The sequence below is a fragment of the Magallana gigas genome, chromosome 7 (genome assembly GCF_963853765.1).
Source record: "Magallana gigas chromosome 7, xbMagGiga1.1, whole genome shotgun sequence".
Classification (NCBI taxonomy): Eukaryota; Metazoa; Mollusca; class Bivalvia; order Ostreida; family Ostreidae; genus Magallana; species Magallana gigas.
This window is the reverse complement of record NC_088859.1, coordinates 33,721,768-33,734,361: the sequence shown is the minus strand read 5'-3', so window position 1 is coordinate 33,734,361 and position 12,594 is coordinate 33,721,768. Positions and strand designations below refer to the sequence as shown.

Genomic DNA, 12,594 nt, shown 5'->3' with positions numbered 1-12,594 from the left:
TGGAGGTCACACTATTGATGAAGTCGCACCATTCAAAACTGGACCTAAAATATGTAACTCTATTCACATGAAATCATTTTACTGTTTAACGCACTGTAAAGCAACTATTGTACATGAAATACAGGGTTGTAGGGACCAGTTTTTGGGAGTTGATTTTAATCAACTCTCCTATGCAGTTACTCAGACAAACCGAAAGTGAAACAGTGTTTGGACCTCAGCACAAATCGCTGACAAGACTTAGTTCTTGAAAATGATTGATGAATTCGATGTAATGTATGCTAAAGCATTGTTTTTCAAGGAAACTTATTTATAAATACCTTGAAAATAGTCAGATTTTAAATGGTACGAACAATCTAAATATTTTTTGTAGTCGTATGTATTCCTACGCCAGAGTTCAAGATAGTCTCGTTCAACTCAACGCTCGGCTGTCTCCGTAAATGCTTGTCGGAGATGTACGGTGTCAGCCGAGCGTTTTGTTGAACAAGACTAGAGTTCAATATTGCTTGGATCCATACAATTTTCGAGCTAATTTTGTATTACTGATACATAGTTTGATTGAATTAATTTTACTCTAAATATTATTTAATATGATTCATATGGGGGTTTCTCGACATTCTTGTCGAAAAAGTCTAAAAATTCATATTATAAAAATATGCGTAATTCAAATACAAATTAGAAACTGCATGTACATGTAATGCAAAATAACATATCATTGATTTTAAGATAATAAACAAACATCGACAAAATCAACCCCCGTCAGTTCTTCAGTACTTTGATTAGAGATTGTGCCTATATAGATAGTTTTAACCAAATGTGACTGACATTGGCGGAGAGAAATACTGTTTACAGGGTTGTTTTCGCCCCGTGTTATTTTCGCCCTTCTACACTTTCAAACGGTTCGCCCTGACTTAAATTCGCCCACACACACTCGTGGACTAAAGAGATAACTTGGAACATTGGAATTCGCCCAGTCTTAAATTCACCTGCTGACGAGGGTGAAATGGGGAATTAAACGGGGGCGAATATTTCCCTGTATATATTAATGCCAATAATGAGACTTTTGAGAAGCTCGCGAAAATTTCATTCTCGCGAATAGTATTACATGTACAATGTAGAAGTGGTTAAAACTTCAAGGAATCAATTTGAAATCATACTCTTTATGTGTCAAGGTTTTGAGTGGGATAACTCACTGTTTCTCTTAATAACAGTGTACTTATAGTGTTGTGTCCAATAGATAAATTCCAATAACAATAGATACATAGACATTAGCTTGAAGCCTATTTTTTCCTTATTCCTCATTAGCATTGAACGCTTTTAGCTATAGAGCAGTAAGAGTCTAGTGTTTGCTTCTGATCATTGTGTGTAAATATAATACGTTTGATCCTCTGGTTTAGTCATTTGAGTTGTCGAGAAGAATAATTAACCCGATGCCTAGCCGTGGCTTTGTTAAAGTATCTATTTCTGTACCAGGAAAACAGAGACAATTTATATCTTTTTTTCAAAGAGTCTAGATTGTTCCGTTTGTAATTTGATGCATGTACGGCTAATAAACAGTGCCATAATGAATAATGATGATATCTAAAACATTGGTACATAATTTATATAAACATTAATAAATTTCGCCCAGACGCAAAATATTTCTAATACAACAGGCCGAATTTCAAGGTATTGAGTTACGTAGGTAGGTTACACTCTATATGATATATGTACTTTTACTATGATAGTATTTGACAAGCTAACTCGTTTCTTACAGAATTATATCATTCTTAAAGAACAAAATTATAATTTTTAGAAATTTTCATTGAATATGCACAATTCATTTCACAAAATTATGTACGGAAAAAGTTACCTCATGCTATACTTTGACATCATCTTCCCCACGCGTTCACAACAATGTTATCTTAAAGCTATACACGCTATGATTTGCGTCAATTTTGAATAAAGGGGAAAATGTATGTGTTTGATTACTAATAAAAGTTACCTTTATTCTGTTAATTATAATGCTCAATTCGATCACGTAACAAATATATCAAATATTAAACAATAAAAAATATTTATTTTCCTGCCAGGAAAGTAATGCCTCCTCGTGAATATCAATATATCACGTGATATCGACAGCTAAATTTAGCCTATCATACCAAAACTGGTGAAGGGTCAACATCTTCATAATTGTAATAGTTTCACAAAGGAAAGGATATTTTCAGTAAAGCATAAATTTGTCCGATATACGAGTACAAACAAAAGAAAAAAATACAAGCCTGTGAGTAGATATGAATACTTCCTTTTAAAAAATGACGTAGACCTGTGTTTTCCCCCCATGTGCTATTTATAGATCCTATAAGTGTTAATGCAGAAGTAAGGGTATCGTGAATGGCAAGCGTATTTTACTCATTATACATGTATGTATTTCAAATTAACAACTGTTAAGCATATTAAAAATCAAGTTGGATATTTAATTAGGGAAACAATAACGACCACCTAGTTCTCCGCGGACATGCGCAATGAGGTCGCTTTGCTCTTCCTTCATCAATATTCATGAAAAGGTATATTTTCCTGGCAGAAAAATAAACAATTAAAAATGTATATCTTTGTAACGAGATGGAATTCACCCTTGTAATTTACAGATTAAGGATAACTTTTATAAGTAGACAAACACATGCGTTTTCACTGTCATTCAAAATTGACGCAAATTATAGCGTGTATAGCTTTAAATATAATCAAACAGTTTTGAAACAACCGAAAAATATATCAAACTTTTCTTATTTGTTTAATAATTGATAATGATCAGTAGCTTCAACTTATATCAAATTTTCAATGATACCTTTATTATAGAAATTAAATTGAGGCCCGTCGTCCTTAAAATTTTATTGCATGATTGATATTATAACGTTCTGTTTACAATGCGAAGGCCACTGAGAAGAATGAGCAACCACTTTTTTTTTCTATATTCATTTCTAGATTGTTGAAATTTCCTATTAACGCGAAAATTTTAGATATATAATACCAATAAGAACGTTATTTTGGTAAAAAAAAAAAAAAAAAATCAGAATTTTTACGTTAAAACGATCGAACATAGAGGGTTGCAGTTCAAAACAAAAATTTATCTTTTATGAATAAATAGCCACTTAAAATCAACGATTTGGATAAATATGCATAAAAAATTTATATGCAATATGAGAGACACTTTAAAACTAAATAATGTTGCGTGAAATATTAAACACATGTTTTTAAAACTGGGTCGAACAATTAATTCTAATTACATACGCGATTATTAATAGTTTTAATTGAACATTGAATGCTTATTTTTGGATGTCGTCGATCGTACATGTTTAACACAGCAAGGCGGTGCAAACAATTGAATTACCGCGCGTTAGTGCGGTATGATAATTTGTCTGCACCGCCGTGCTGTGATATAGGACCGACGGTATCCACAAATAAGAATTCAATGCTTATTAGAAATAATAAAAAATTAAATAATAAATTTCTCTCTCTCTCTTTTATAACGATCATAATAAGAGAATATCTGGATCGACGACACTCATTGATCAAGAAACCCTTTCTGTAAGATAGAAAAGGCGGTGGGGGGGGGGGGGGTTTGTACAGTTAGACAAAGTAGTTTTGAATTGCAATTTAGAGGTTATCTTTTGTCTTGAACAGGTGTGGAAACTTTTAGGATATGCCGTTTTCTACCTTGGGTTTGCAAATCAATATACACAGGAAATAATATACTTGACTTAGACTAAATGAAATGTGTACATAAATAGTTTGCATTGTATTTTTTGAGTTCGAGTTGTATGCATTTAATAACATGTACAGTTTCCCATGTTGTTTTGTGATGCAAAATAATTTCCTCCTTCATTTTTTTGTAAAGAATAAACACTTTTAAGTAGTAATATAACAAGCTTATAAGGTTAAAATAAGAGAACAACACTGATTATTTTAATATTATCTACCTAACTCTGATGTCAACCTGAAAAATATCCTCGCGACCTTAAATTGCCATAATACTAAACCGCTTCGCGTTTATTCTAACATGATAAGAGGTAAGCGCGCTGTTTTTTCTTAAATAAAAAAAAAATCATATAAATTTTCATTAGTTTAATTTCCTTCGAAATGATGCCTCCGTCTATCAGTACTTTCAGTACTTTGATATTAATATTGATGTTAAATATATACATGAAGTAAATAGTGTATAAGTGTATCGTTACTTCAAAGCCTTTATATACGCTCTTAGGCAGAGATATGAAACATACATGGAACAGCCATATCAAGGACTGCAAATATAGCATTGTCTAGCCGCCTAACTAAAAGTCATGTTTTGAAAATTGTCTAATTAAAGTTATCTTTTATAATAATGTAAAATTTTTTTTATATTTTCATTAAATTAGAATGATTTGGTCAAACAAAGAGAGATAACTTTGTATTTTGGGTTAAAATACATGTAGCTCATTTCATAATAGAAAATAACGGGAAAAGGAAATGTTTTTTTAAACACCCCCCCCCCCCCCGGTGAAACAAAACTTCCTTTTGAGGGGTTTTATATATTGTTATTTAGCATATTTATATCAAAGGCTTTGTTGTTTCGCGGGGGGAATATACGTCTACAGACCGAAATACTTTCCAAAAAAAAAGATTTTTGCTTTGTAAATTTTCGAAAAATAATTAACAGACATGAATTAAAATGAAAGCTTACTTTAATATCTAACGTAAACATGTGGTTATTAAGTTTTTATGCAAATATCGGCCGCTAAATAATGTTTTCCTCACTCAGAGAGACCGATTTCAATGAATTTTTTTTTAGTCCCCCCCCCCGTAAGCTAAACTTTTGTTTAAAAATTAATACTTTTGACTAAAAATTTTGTTTTGATATAAATCAATTAGGATTTAATCATACTTTTTAGTAGATGAATTTTTTTTGAATATCTGACAGAAATTCCGAAATATTTGGATGTTAAATGTAGGCGGGAAACGGGCATTAACGTTCACAGTTCTTTATTTTGTTCGCATCCGCGGCTAAAAATATAATGCTAGAGACTTTGTACAAGACAAATCTCTTTTCATTAACGAGTACTGCACATGCGGTAAACCATATTATGTTTTTGCTCTGCAATATGCGCTTTAGATTTCATCTTTGAAATGTTAAACTAGTGCTGAAGCTTGTCAAAAAATTAATTAATGGAAATTTAATATACTGCTAGAAATCTAGGGGGAAAAAATAAATATTTCTCTCTGTATATCAAAGAATAGATAAAGCTTAAAACTGTTTTTGTGTTTTAATATAATTATCTTACATAGAACATCAATTTTACCGAAGGTTTATCAACATAGGTAGATTTGTTAAGCGATATCAATCATTGCTTAATTAAGTTTCCATCCAGAAAAAGAGGTGTAAATGTTACTTCTACTAGCCAGAGTACCACCAGAGCTAAGTACCCGTACGTAGACCACATCGCCTGGGTTCAGAACAGCAACTACTACACCACTTCCAATATGTTCGTCATCGATGTCTTGGCTGTTTCTTCCGAAGGTATTGGAATTGACCATTAGTTCTGAGTAAACCCATGACCGATACCAAGACACCACCGTCCAAGAGAAGACATAGGGTCCCTGGGAGGGAGCAGTGAAGACACCGTCGTGGTGGTTGTAGCCGGACCCAACGTTAGTTTTGACCACATCAAACACAAGAACATGTCCCGGTGACGGTGAAGCAAGGTCATGGCTCATGTACGCATAGAATGCAGCTTGGTTGTGGGCGTTTGTATCTTGTCCTTCAAAAAATTATAATGTACATAAAAATTGTCGTTCTTGAATGCTTTCGATCTCAGTAGTTTTATTAGGAGCATTTTTAAAAAGACATTCTGTTTCGAAACTTGACTGATATATGTATTTCATCAAGTTTCTGAATTCATGTAATGCTATCTCTTACAAAACTATGAAAAAAGGTAATTTGCTCTTTGGTAATAATTACCAAGACGTTTTGAGACAAACATTTTAAACATTCTTCTAAAGAAACCTTCTAATACTGGTAAACCTTCTAACAGAAGATAAGAGTACATACATGTATGGTCTAGAAATGTCAAACGACCTATCTTTCATTATCTGATAAAACAGGAGCGATGTTGCTCTACAGAAAATGGCCGAATATTTGGGTTTTTTCTTAGATACTTACTTTATTCATCTATCAAAAAGACATTTATATCAAATCTTTGGAAATAATCTACATACACTGAGATAAAACTGAATTAAGTGTAAATTAATTATTAGAATAATTTAAATATTATTTCTAAATTAATATGATTTACATTATTTTGAATAACTACCTATCAATAATCTTTTGATACTAGAAGATTTTCCGTTAACTTCTCTGGTTTGATGTGTATTAATATCACTGTTCACAAGAGCGTTATCCTTTGTGGATTCAACGAGGACTGTTGTTTTCCATTCACTGTCTTTTTCCACAGTTTTAGCACCACTGCGCTGCGAACAGTCTCGCTGTCCCTCCAGAACTTTCAGTCGTGTCTCCAGCTCTTCACGATATTTTCTCGCATTATCACTGGTGTGAGATCGGTTTGTCCAGTGTGAGACAGCAGTGTGAGATTTTTCTGTCTTACACTGTGTATTACTACGCCGCTTTAAAACGTAAACACAAGTTTTCTGCTGTATGGAAATGCAAAATGATTGATTGAGATTATTCATTAAGAAATTGTTTTGCTTCGTTAATTACAATTTATTATATTTATATTAATGAAACTGTCGGATGCTCTTATTTTTACTTGCACTATTTAAAGCACGCGGAGGGATAAACCGAAAGTAATCTTTTGAACGTCATGACAGAAAGTTGTCAGACATGGTTTTTTAATGTAAAATAATGCGAGAAAAATAATCATTCATTATTTACTCGTGTGAGATAGTGAAATTCCACCTCGGGGCCAAGATTCACCGTCTAGGACTCGGCAAAGCCTCGTCCTAGACTATGAATCTTGTCCCCTTGGTGGAATTTCACTATCCCACACTCGTAATAATGAATGATTCTATTAGTCTTTCACTTCGGATTTGAGACTTAAGCGCGTGAATTGCTACGTCTTGTAATTTTTGCACGGATTTTAATTCTTTCATTTGAGCTTTAACTTCCTTTTCTACCAGTTTACTAACATAATTATCCAAGACTGAAAACTCTGACTTGTTAAACTGAAAGTCGAAGTCCTCATGACATGTAACTAACACAACAAATTGTAACATTGGGTACAGGTACAAATATAGATTCTTCATTTTTCTCACTTCAGTTCTATTGCAGTAACAACGACGGAATGATTATTATATCTCGATATATAGCGCTATTTATATGTAAATTGATAACGACTTATGATGATCACAAACTTCATATTTGTGAATATGACATATCGATCATTACTTTTACATGCAATATTTTTCATCGAAAACAATAATTTTTAATAATTGCTCGTGTTTAAAGTAACGAGAGAGAGAGAGAGAGAGAGAGAGAGAGAGAGAGAGAGAGAGAGAGAGAGAGAGAGAGAGAGAGAATGAGAGAGAGAGAAATGAGAGAGAGAGAGAGAGAGAGAGAGAGAGAGAGAGAGAGAGAAATCGAGTTATCCCTCTTTTCTCCGAAATCAAAGAAAAAGATGGCAAACGCTGTAAAAGAACCAAAGAGGATGTATATATATATATATATATATATATATATATATATATATATATAATCCTGATAATACTGCAACATATCTTATTTAGTACCAGAAAGTAAACGATTTACTGATGAGGGTTATTAAACTATTTTCATTGTAATTTACTTTTAATCATTTTTTTAAAGATTTTCTTAAGTTCTTCTCTTTTTTAATAATAGCCTTTGCATGGATTGTTTCAACAAATCAGTCACAACAGCTCTTTTCTTTTTCTTCTTTTTCTTTTTCTTCTTCTTCTTCTTCTTCTTCTTCTTCTTCTTAAATGACGATGCATGCATGCAACATTCACAATTCACTTTAACCATCAACCTCCATCTTTTTAGAATATATATATATATATATTTTATATATATTTTTATATATTATTTAGTTTAGTTTAGTGCTAGTTTTGTAGATGTTTTTCTTCTTTCTTATGTAGTTTTTATTTTGTTGTCCTGAAGAAGGGACGGGTTGTCCCGAAAATTTGACAATATTTTACTTTATTGTTCGTGTCGTTGGTTATCTTTAGTGCTTTTTTATATCTCATCTTATAACCTTGTATCTTTTGATCCGACACTTTAGATAACGAGTGTTGTTGGTTTGCTAGTGCTTCTTATATCTTTTTCACCAACGGTATCTTTTGATCCACTCGTTTATCTCTGGACATTTACATTTGTTTATTTATTATTGTTTCATTTGTTTCACTTGTTCCCTGCCATGTTTCTTTACTACAAACGTACTTGAATCCTTCGTGTTCTTTCAAATTTCTACAACAATTCGGCCTGACGTTATTTTCGTAACTTTTATTCAATTTGATCGTGACCCCATCTATTTATTCCGGCTTTTCGTTTCTCTTTATTACGCTTTAATAATGTCAATTCAAAGTAGCCAAACATTTAAACTCCTTAAAAATCAGCATAAAAAATCTATAAAATCTCAACACAGGATCTCCAATATTGAAGCATATTTACAATGTGACACGATACCACAAGGTTTCAAAATCAATTCTGAACCAAATGTTGGACCGGTTTCCAAAAATTTCATGACACGTTGGGAAAGCATTCTCAAGAGATGCTCAAAAGAACTTATGTCACTCTGCCTTTCTTGGGACCATCACAAGTTACAACAATACGAGAAAAACATCACAGCTCTGAATTTATCTCTTACCAAAACTAACTCTGACGCGGACTTGAGGGAAGCCAACAATATCATTCATACTTACAATGAGGCCCTCACCAAAAACTTACTAAAAACACAGGAAAAGAAATTCGTCCGTGATAATATCAGTTTAAAATTTAACAGCAGGACAAACAACATTAATAACGTGTCTCACAAGAAAACCAAAGCACCCCGTTGTAGACGCTTTGTACGGAAAACAGTTCCAACAACAGACGGGGATAATTCTAACGCTAAGGTTTGTCCTGTACTTAACGTTTCTAGTGTATCTCTTACCGAATCCGAAACATCACTGCTTTCCAAAGGCCTCAACTTTTGCCCTACACCCCGGGAAGTAAACGAAAGAGCTGTAAGAGAGGACACTAGGGCCTTTTTCCGTAGACTTAGACTGAAAGAACATTTCTCTAGAAAAGACTCCAGTTCTGATGTAGGTGACAAGTCCCAAACTTCTTTACAAGACCTTGAAAACCATAAACTATATAGACCTAAGAGCAACTGGGAACCAGCCCCTGGTAAATGCGGAGCCTTAGAATCATATATAGAAGCTGTCGAGTCAGACATCGAGAAACTCCTTTCCAAACAACACAGACACCCGGATAATCTAAATAAAGAAGAAAGATCAGCATTACAAACCCTAAAGAACCGGGAAGACATCGTCATTAAAAAAGCAGATAAAGGGTCAACAATTGTTGTGATGGACCAAGACAAATATCTTGCAGAAGCATACAGACAATTGTCAGATGAACGTTTTTACCAAAAGCTTGACACTGATCCTACAGATGACTTCTCAAATACTATTACCAAAACATTAGATATTATGTTTGAAAATAATGAAATTGGTTACAATATTTATTCTACCCTTCTTCCTATCAACTGTAAGCCCGGCCAATTTTATGTTCTTCCAAAAATTCACAAACCTGGAATGCCAGGACGTCCCATAGTAAGTGCCATTGGACATCCCACTGAAAAAATTTCAGAATTCATCGACCTTCATCTCCGTCCACATGTTGAAAATTTACCGTCATATCTTAAAGATACAACGGATTATCTTAACAAAACGCCATCTTCAAATCTTCCAGATAATACTATTCTCGTGACGATGGATGTCACATCCCTTTACACCAACATTCCGCATGACGAAGGTATTGCAGCCTGTAAAGAGGTATGGGACGCTAGAGAGGTTCAGATCCCTTCAACTGAATCTCTCACCAAGCTCCTAGAGCATGTTCTAAAATTCAATAATTTTATGTTCAATGGAGAACACTACCTTCAAGTCAGTGGCACTGCTATGGGCACCAAAATGGCACCATCTTACGCCAATATATTCATGGGTAATCTAGAGCGTAACCTACTAACACAGTCACCCTTCAAACCTCTTAGTTGGTTGCGCTTCATAGACGACATCGAAATGAAGTGGGTTGACAACAGAAACAACCTCGATGATTTTATTACCTTTGTCAATTCTTTCCATCATTCTATCAAATTTACGACTGAAATTTCCTCATTCAACAACACGTTTCTTGACACTACTTCAACTTTAGTTGATGGTAAACTCGATTTCAATCTTCATACTAAACCTACAGATTCCCACCTCTATTTAATGACGTCTAGCTGCCACCCACCTCATACGTTTAGAGGCATACCAAAAGGCCTAGCCACCAGAGTCAGACGTATTTGTTCAACTCAAGAACTATACTCTGAGCAAAGTCAACTCCTAAAATCCCACTTATGTGCCAGGGGCTACAGCTCGCACTCTGTACAGAATGCAATTGATGATTTAGCTAAAGAGGATCGTTTATCCCTTCTGAAATATAAACCCAAAAACGAAGAAAACAAGGTCCCATTTGTCACTACTTACCACCCTGTCCTTAGGGGCCTAAATGCAGTCTTAAAGAAGAACCTACCAATCCTTTACAGCAATGATAAAATGGTTGAGGTTTTCAAAAACCCCCCAATGGCAGCTTTCAAGCGCCCTAGAAACCTTAAGGACATGGTGGTAAGAACCAAACTAAAGAACCCTCTGCCTAATGGTGGCTTTAGAACTTGTTCTGACACCAGATGTCTGTTGTGCAAACACAGCTCTGATGCAGACGACTTCTCTAGCCCCATTACTGGCCGTACTTACAAAATTTTCGCAAATACTTCTTGTCGTACGGACAATTGTGTATATCTCATCAATTGTAAATTTTGTCAGAAACAATACGTAGGGGAAACAGGAGACCTCCGCAGGCGCATCAATAATCATCGTTCCACCATCAAAACTAAGAAAATTAAAGAACCCGTCGGGGAACATTTTAATTTAGATGATCACAAATGGGAGGACATGATGGTTTTGGTCATTGATCACAACCCTAACTGGACAGATGCGGAGAGAAAAAACAAAGAAAAATTTTGGATGCATAGACTGAAGTCATTCCGCCCTGACGGCATTAACAAATTAAGTGACTTCACCAAAATGAACATCAACTAAGTACTGATTTGTTTTCGTAGCAATATTACCATCTTCATCTTTTTCGGTCCATGTACAAACTATTAATCATGTTATTTATTCAAATTATTAGCTATTTCCTTAATCGGTTTTGTTCTTTTGCTTTATTTCACTTCCATTAGTTTTTACATTCATGATTATTTATGTGGTCTTTTACAGGGCCAATCTTCCCTACAAACTTTCACTACGAATTATCTTACTAGTACAACTTAATTAACAGCAACCCCCAATTAGCAAGTTAATTCGTTCGCGTTATCTTTCAGCACTTCTTCACAGACCGTCCGCTGCGTCGGACGGGATTTTTCTTTCTCGGGCTCGAATTCTTAAATATAAAGATGTAGCTGCCACGTTTTGATCCGGTGTTTAAACATTATCTAGTTTTTATATATTATTTAGTTTAGTTTAGTGCTAGTTTTGTAGATGTTTTTCTTCTTTCTTATGTAGTTTTTATTTTGTTGTCCTGAAGAAGGGACGGGTTGTCCCGAAAATTTGACAATATTTTACTTTATTGTTCGTGTCGTTGGTTATCTTTAGTGCTTTTTTATATCTCATCTTATAACCTTGTATCTTTTGATCCGACACTTTAGATAACGAGTGTTGTTGGTTTGCTAGTGCTTCTTATATATATATATATATATATATATATATATATATATATATATATATATATATATATATATATATTCTATTTGAATGAATATTCTGGATTCCAATTGATATGTTTATAAATTCAAAAGATTAAACTTCTTCAAGGAGAGGGGAAGGGGCAAGATTACGGCTTTCATAGAACACCCTGTTTCACGGACGATGTGTTTCCAAGCATAAGGTACTGATTTTTTTTTCAGCTGGAATTTAAAATATGAATAGCCCTTTTCATTACTTAAATTAACCGACATACATGTATATAAACAAACATTTCTTATGATTATTAAGGTATACAATGTATAATGACCACATTTTGTACCTAATAAATGAATGGTCCGATATTCTTAATCATGATATCATTTTGAAGGTGTAATCAAATCAAAATACTCCACCAAAGGAGTTTTCAAAATTTTGATTATGGTCCAACTAATTACACCTTAAATTTTGCATTGAAGTCTATGGGCAACGTATGTTTTATTAAGATATTGTAAAAAGTGACTTAAAATTCGTAAAACTCTCTTGGTTAATACAGGCAGAAACTTTCTCTTTATTAAAATATGAAATAAAATGAATCATTTACCGCAGATATTTTGACGAAATTAAAAT

General features: G+C 33.7%; 2 protein-coding genes across 2 annotated transcripts; one reads left to right on the top strand and one right to left on the bottom strand.

The window, feature by feature from the left end:
- Positions 1–5,358: 5,358 nt before the first annotated feature.
- LOC105343281 (complement C1q-like protein 2) lies at positions 5,359–7,978 on the bottom strand. The gene is made up of 3 exons (XM_066065838.1): positions 7,895–7,978; positions 6,390–6,657; positions 5,359–5,768 (listed from the first exon to the last, which is right to left on the bottom strand). The coding sequence occupies exons 1-3, from the start codon at positions 7,976–7,978 to the stop codon at positions 5,359–5,361; spliced, it is 762 nt and encodes a 253-aa protein (XP_065921910.1).
- A 788-nt stretch (positions 7,979–8,766) lies between these two features.
- LOC117683124 (uncharacterized) lies at positions 8,767–11,325 on the top strand. Its single transcript, XM_066065837.1, has one exon. The coding sequence runs from the start codon at positions 8,767–8,769 to the stop codon at positions 11,323–11,325; it is 2,559 nt and encodes an 852-aa protein (XP_065921909.1).
- The last annotated feature ends 1,269 nt before the right edge of the window (positions 11,326–12,594 follow it).

Excerpts from the sequence above, each read along its gene's own strand:
- LOC105343281 (XM_066065838.1), bottom strand. The coding sequence starts at position 7,978 with ATGCATGCATCGTCATTTAAGAAGAAGAAGAAGAAGAAGAAGAAGAAG. Across the intron at positions 6,658-7,894 it reads AGAAAAAGAAAAGAGCTGTT|CAGAAAACTTGTGTTTACGT; the intron begins GTGACTGATTTG and ends ATTTCCATACAG. Across the intron at positions 5,769-6,389 it reads GGATAACGCTCTTGTGAACA|GACAAGATACAAACGCCCAC; the intron begins GTGATATTAATA and ends AATTTTTTGAAG.
- LOC117683124 (XM_066065837.1), top strand. The coding sequence starts at position 8,767 with ATGTCACTCTGCCTTTCTTGGGACCATCACAAGTTACAACAATACGAG.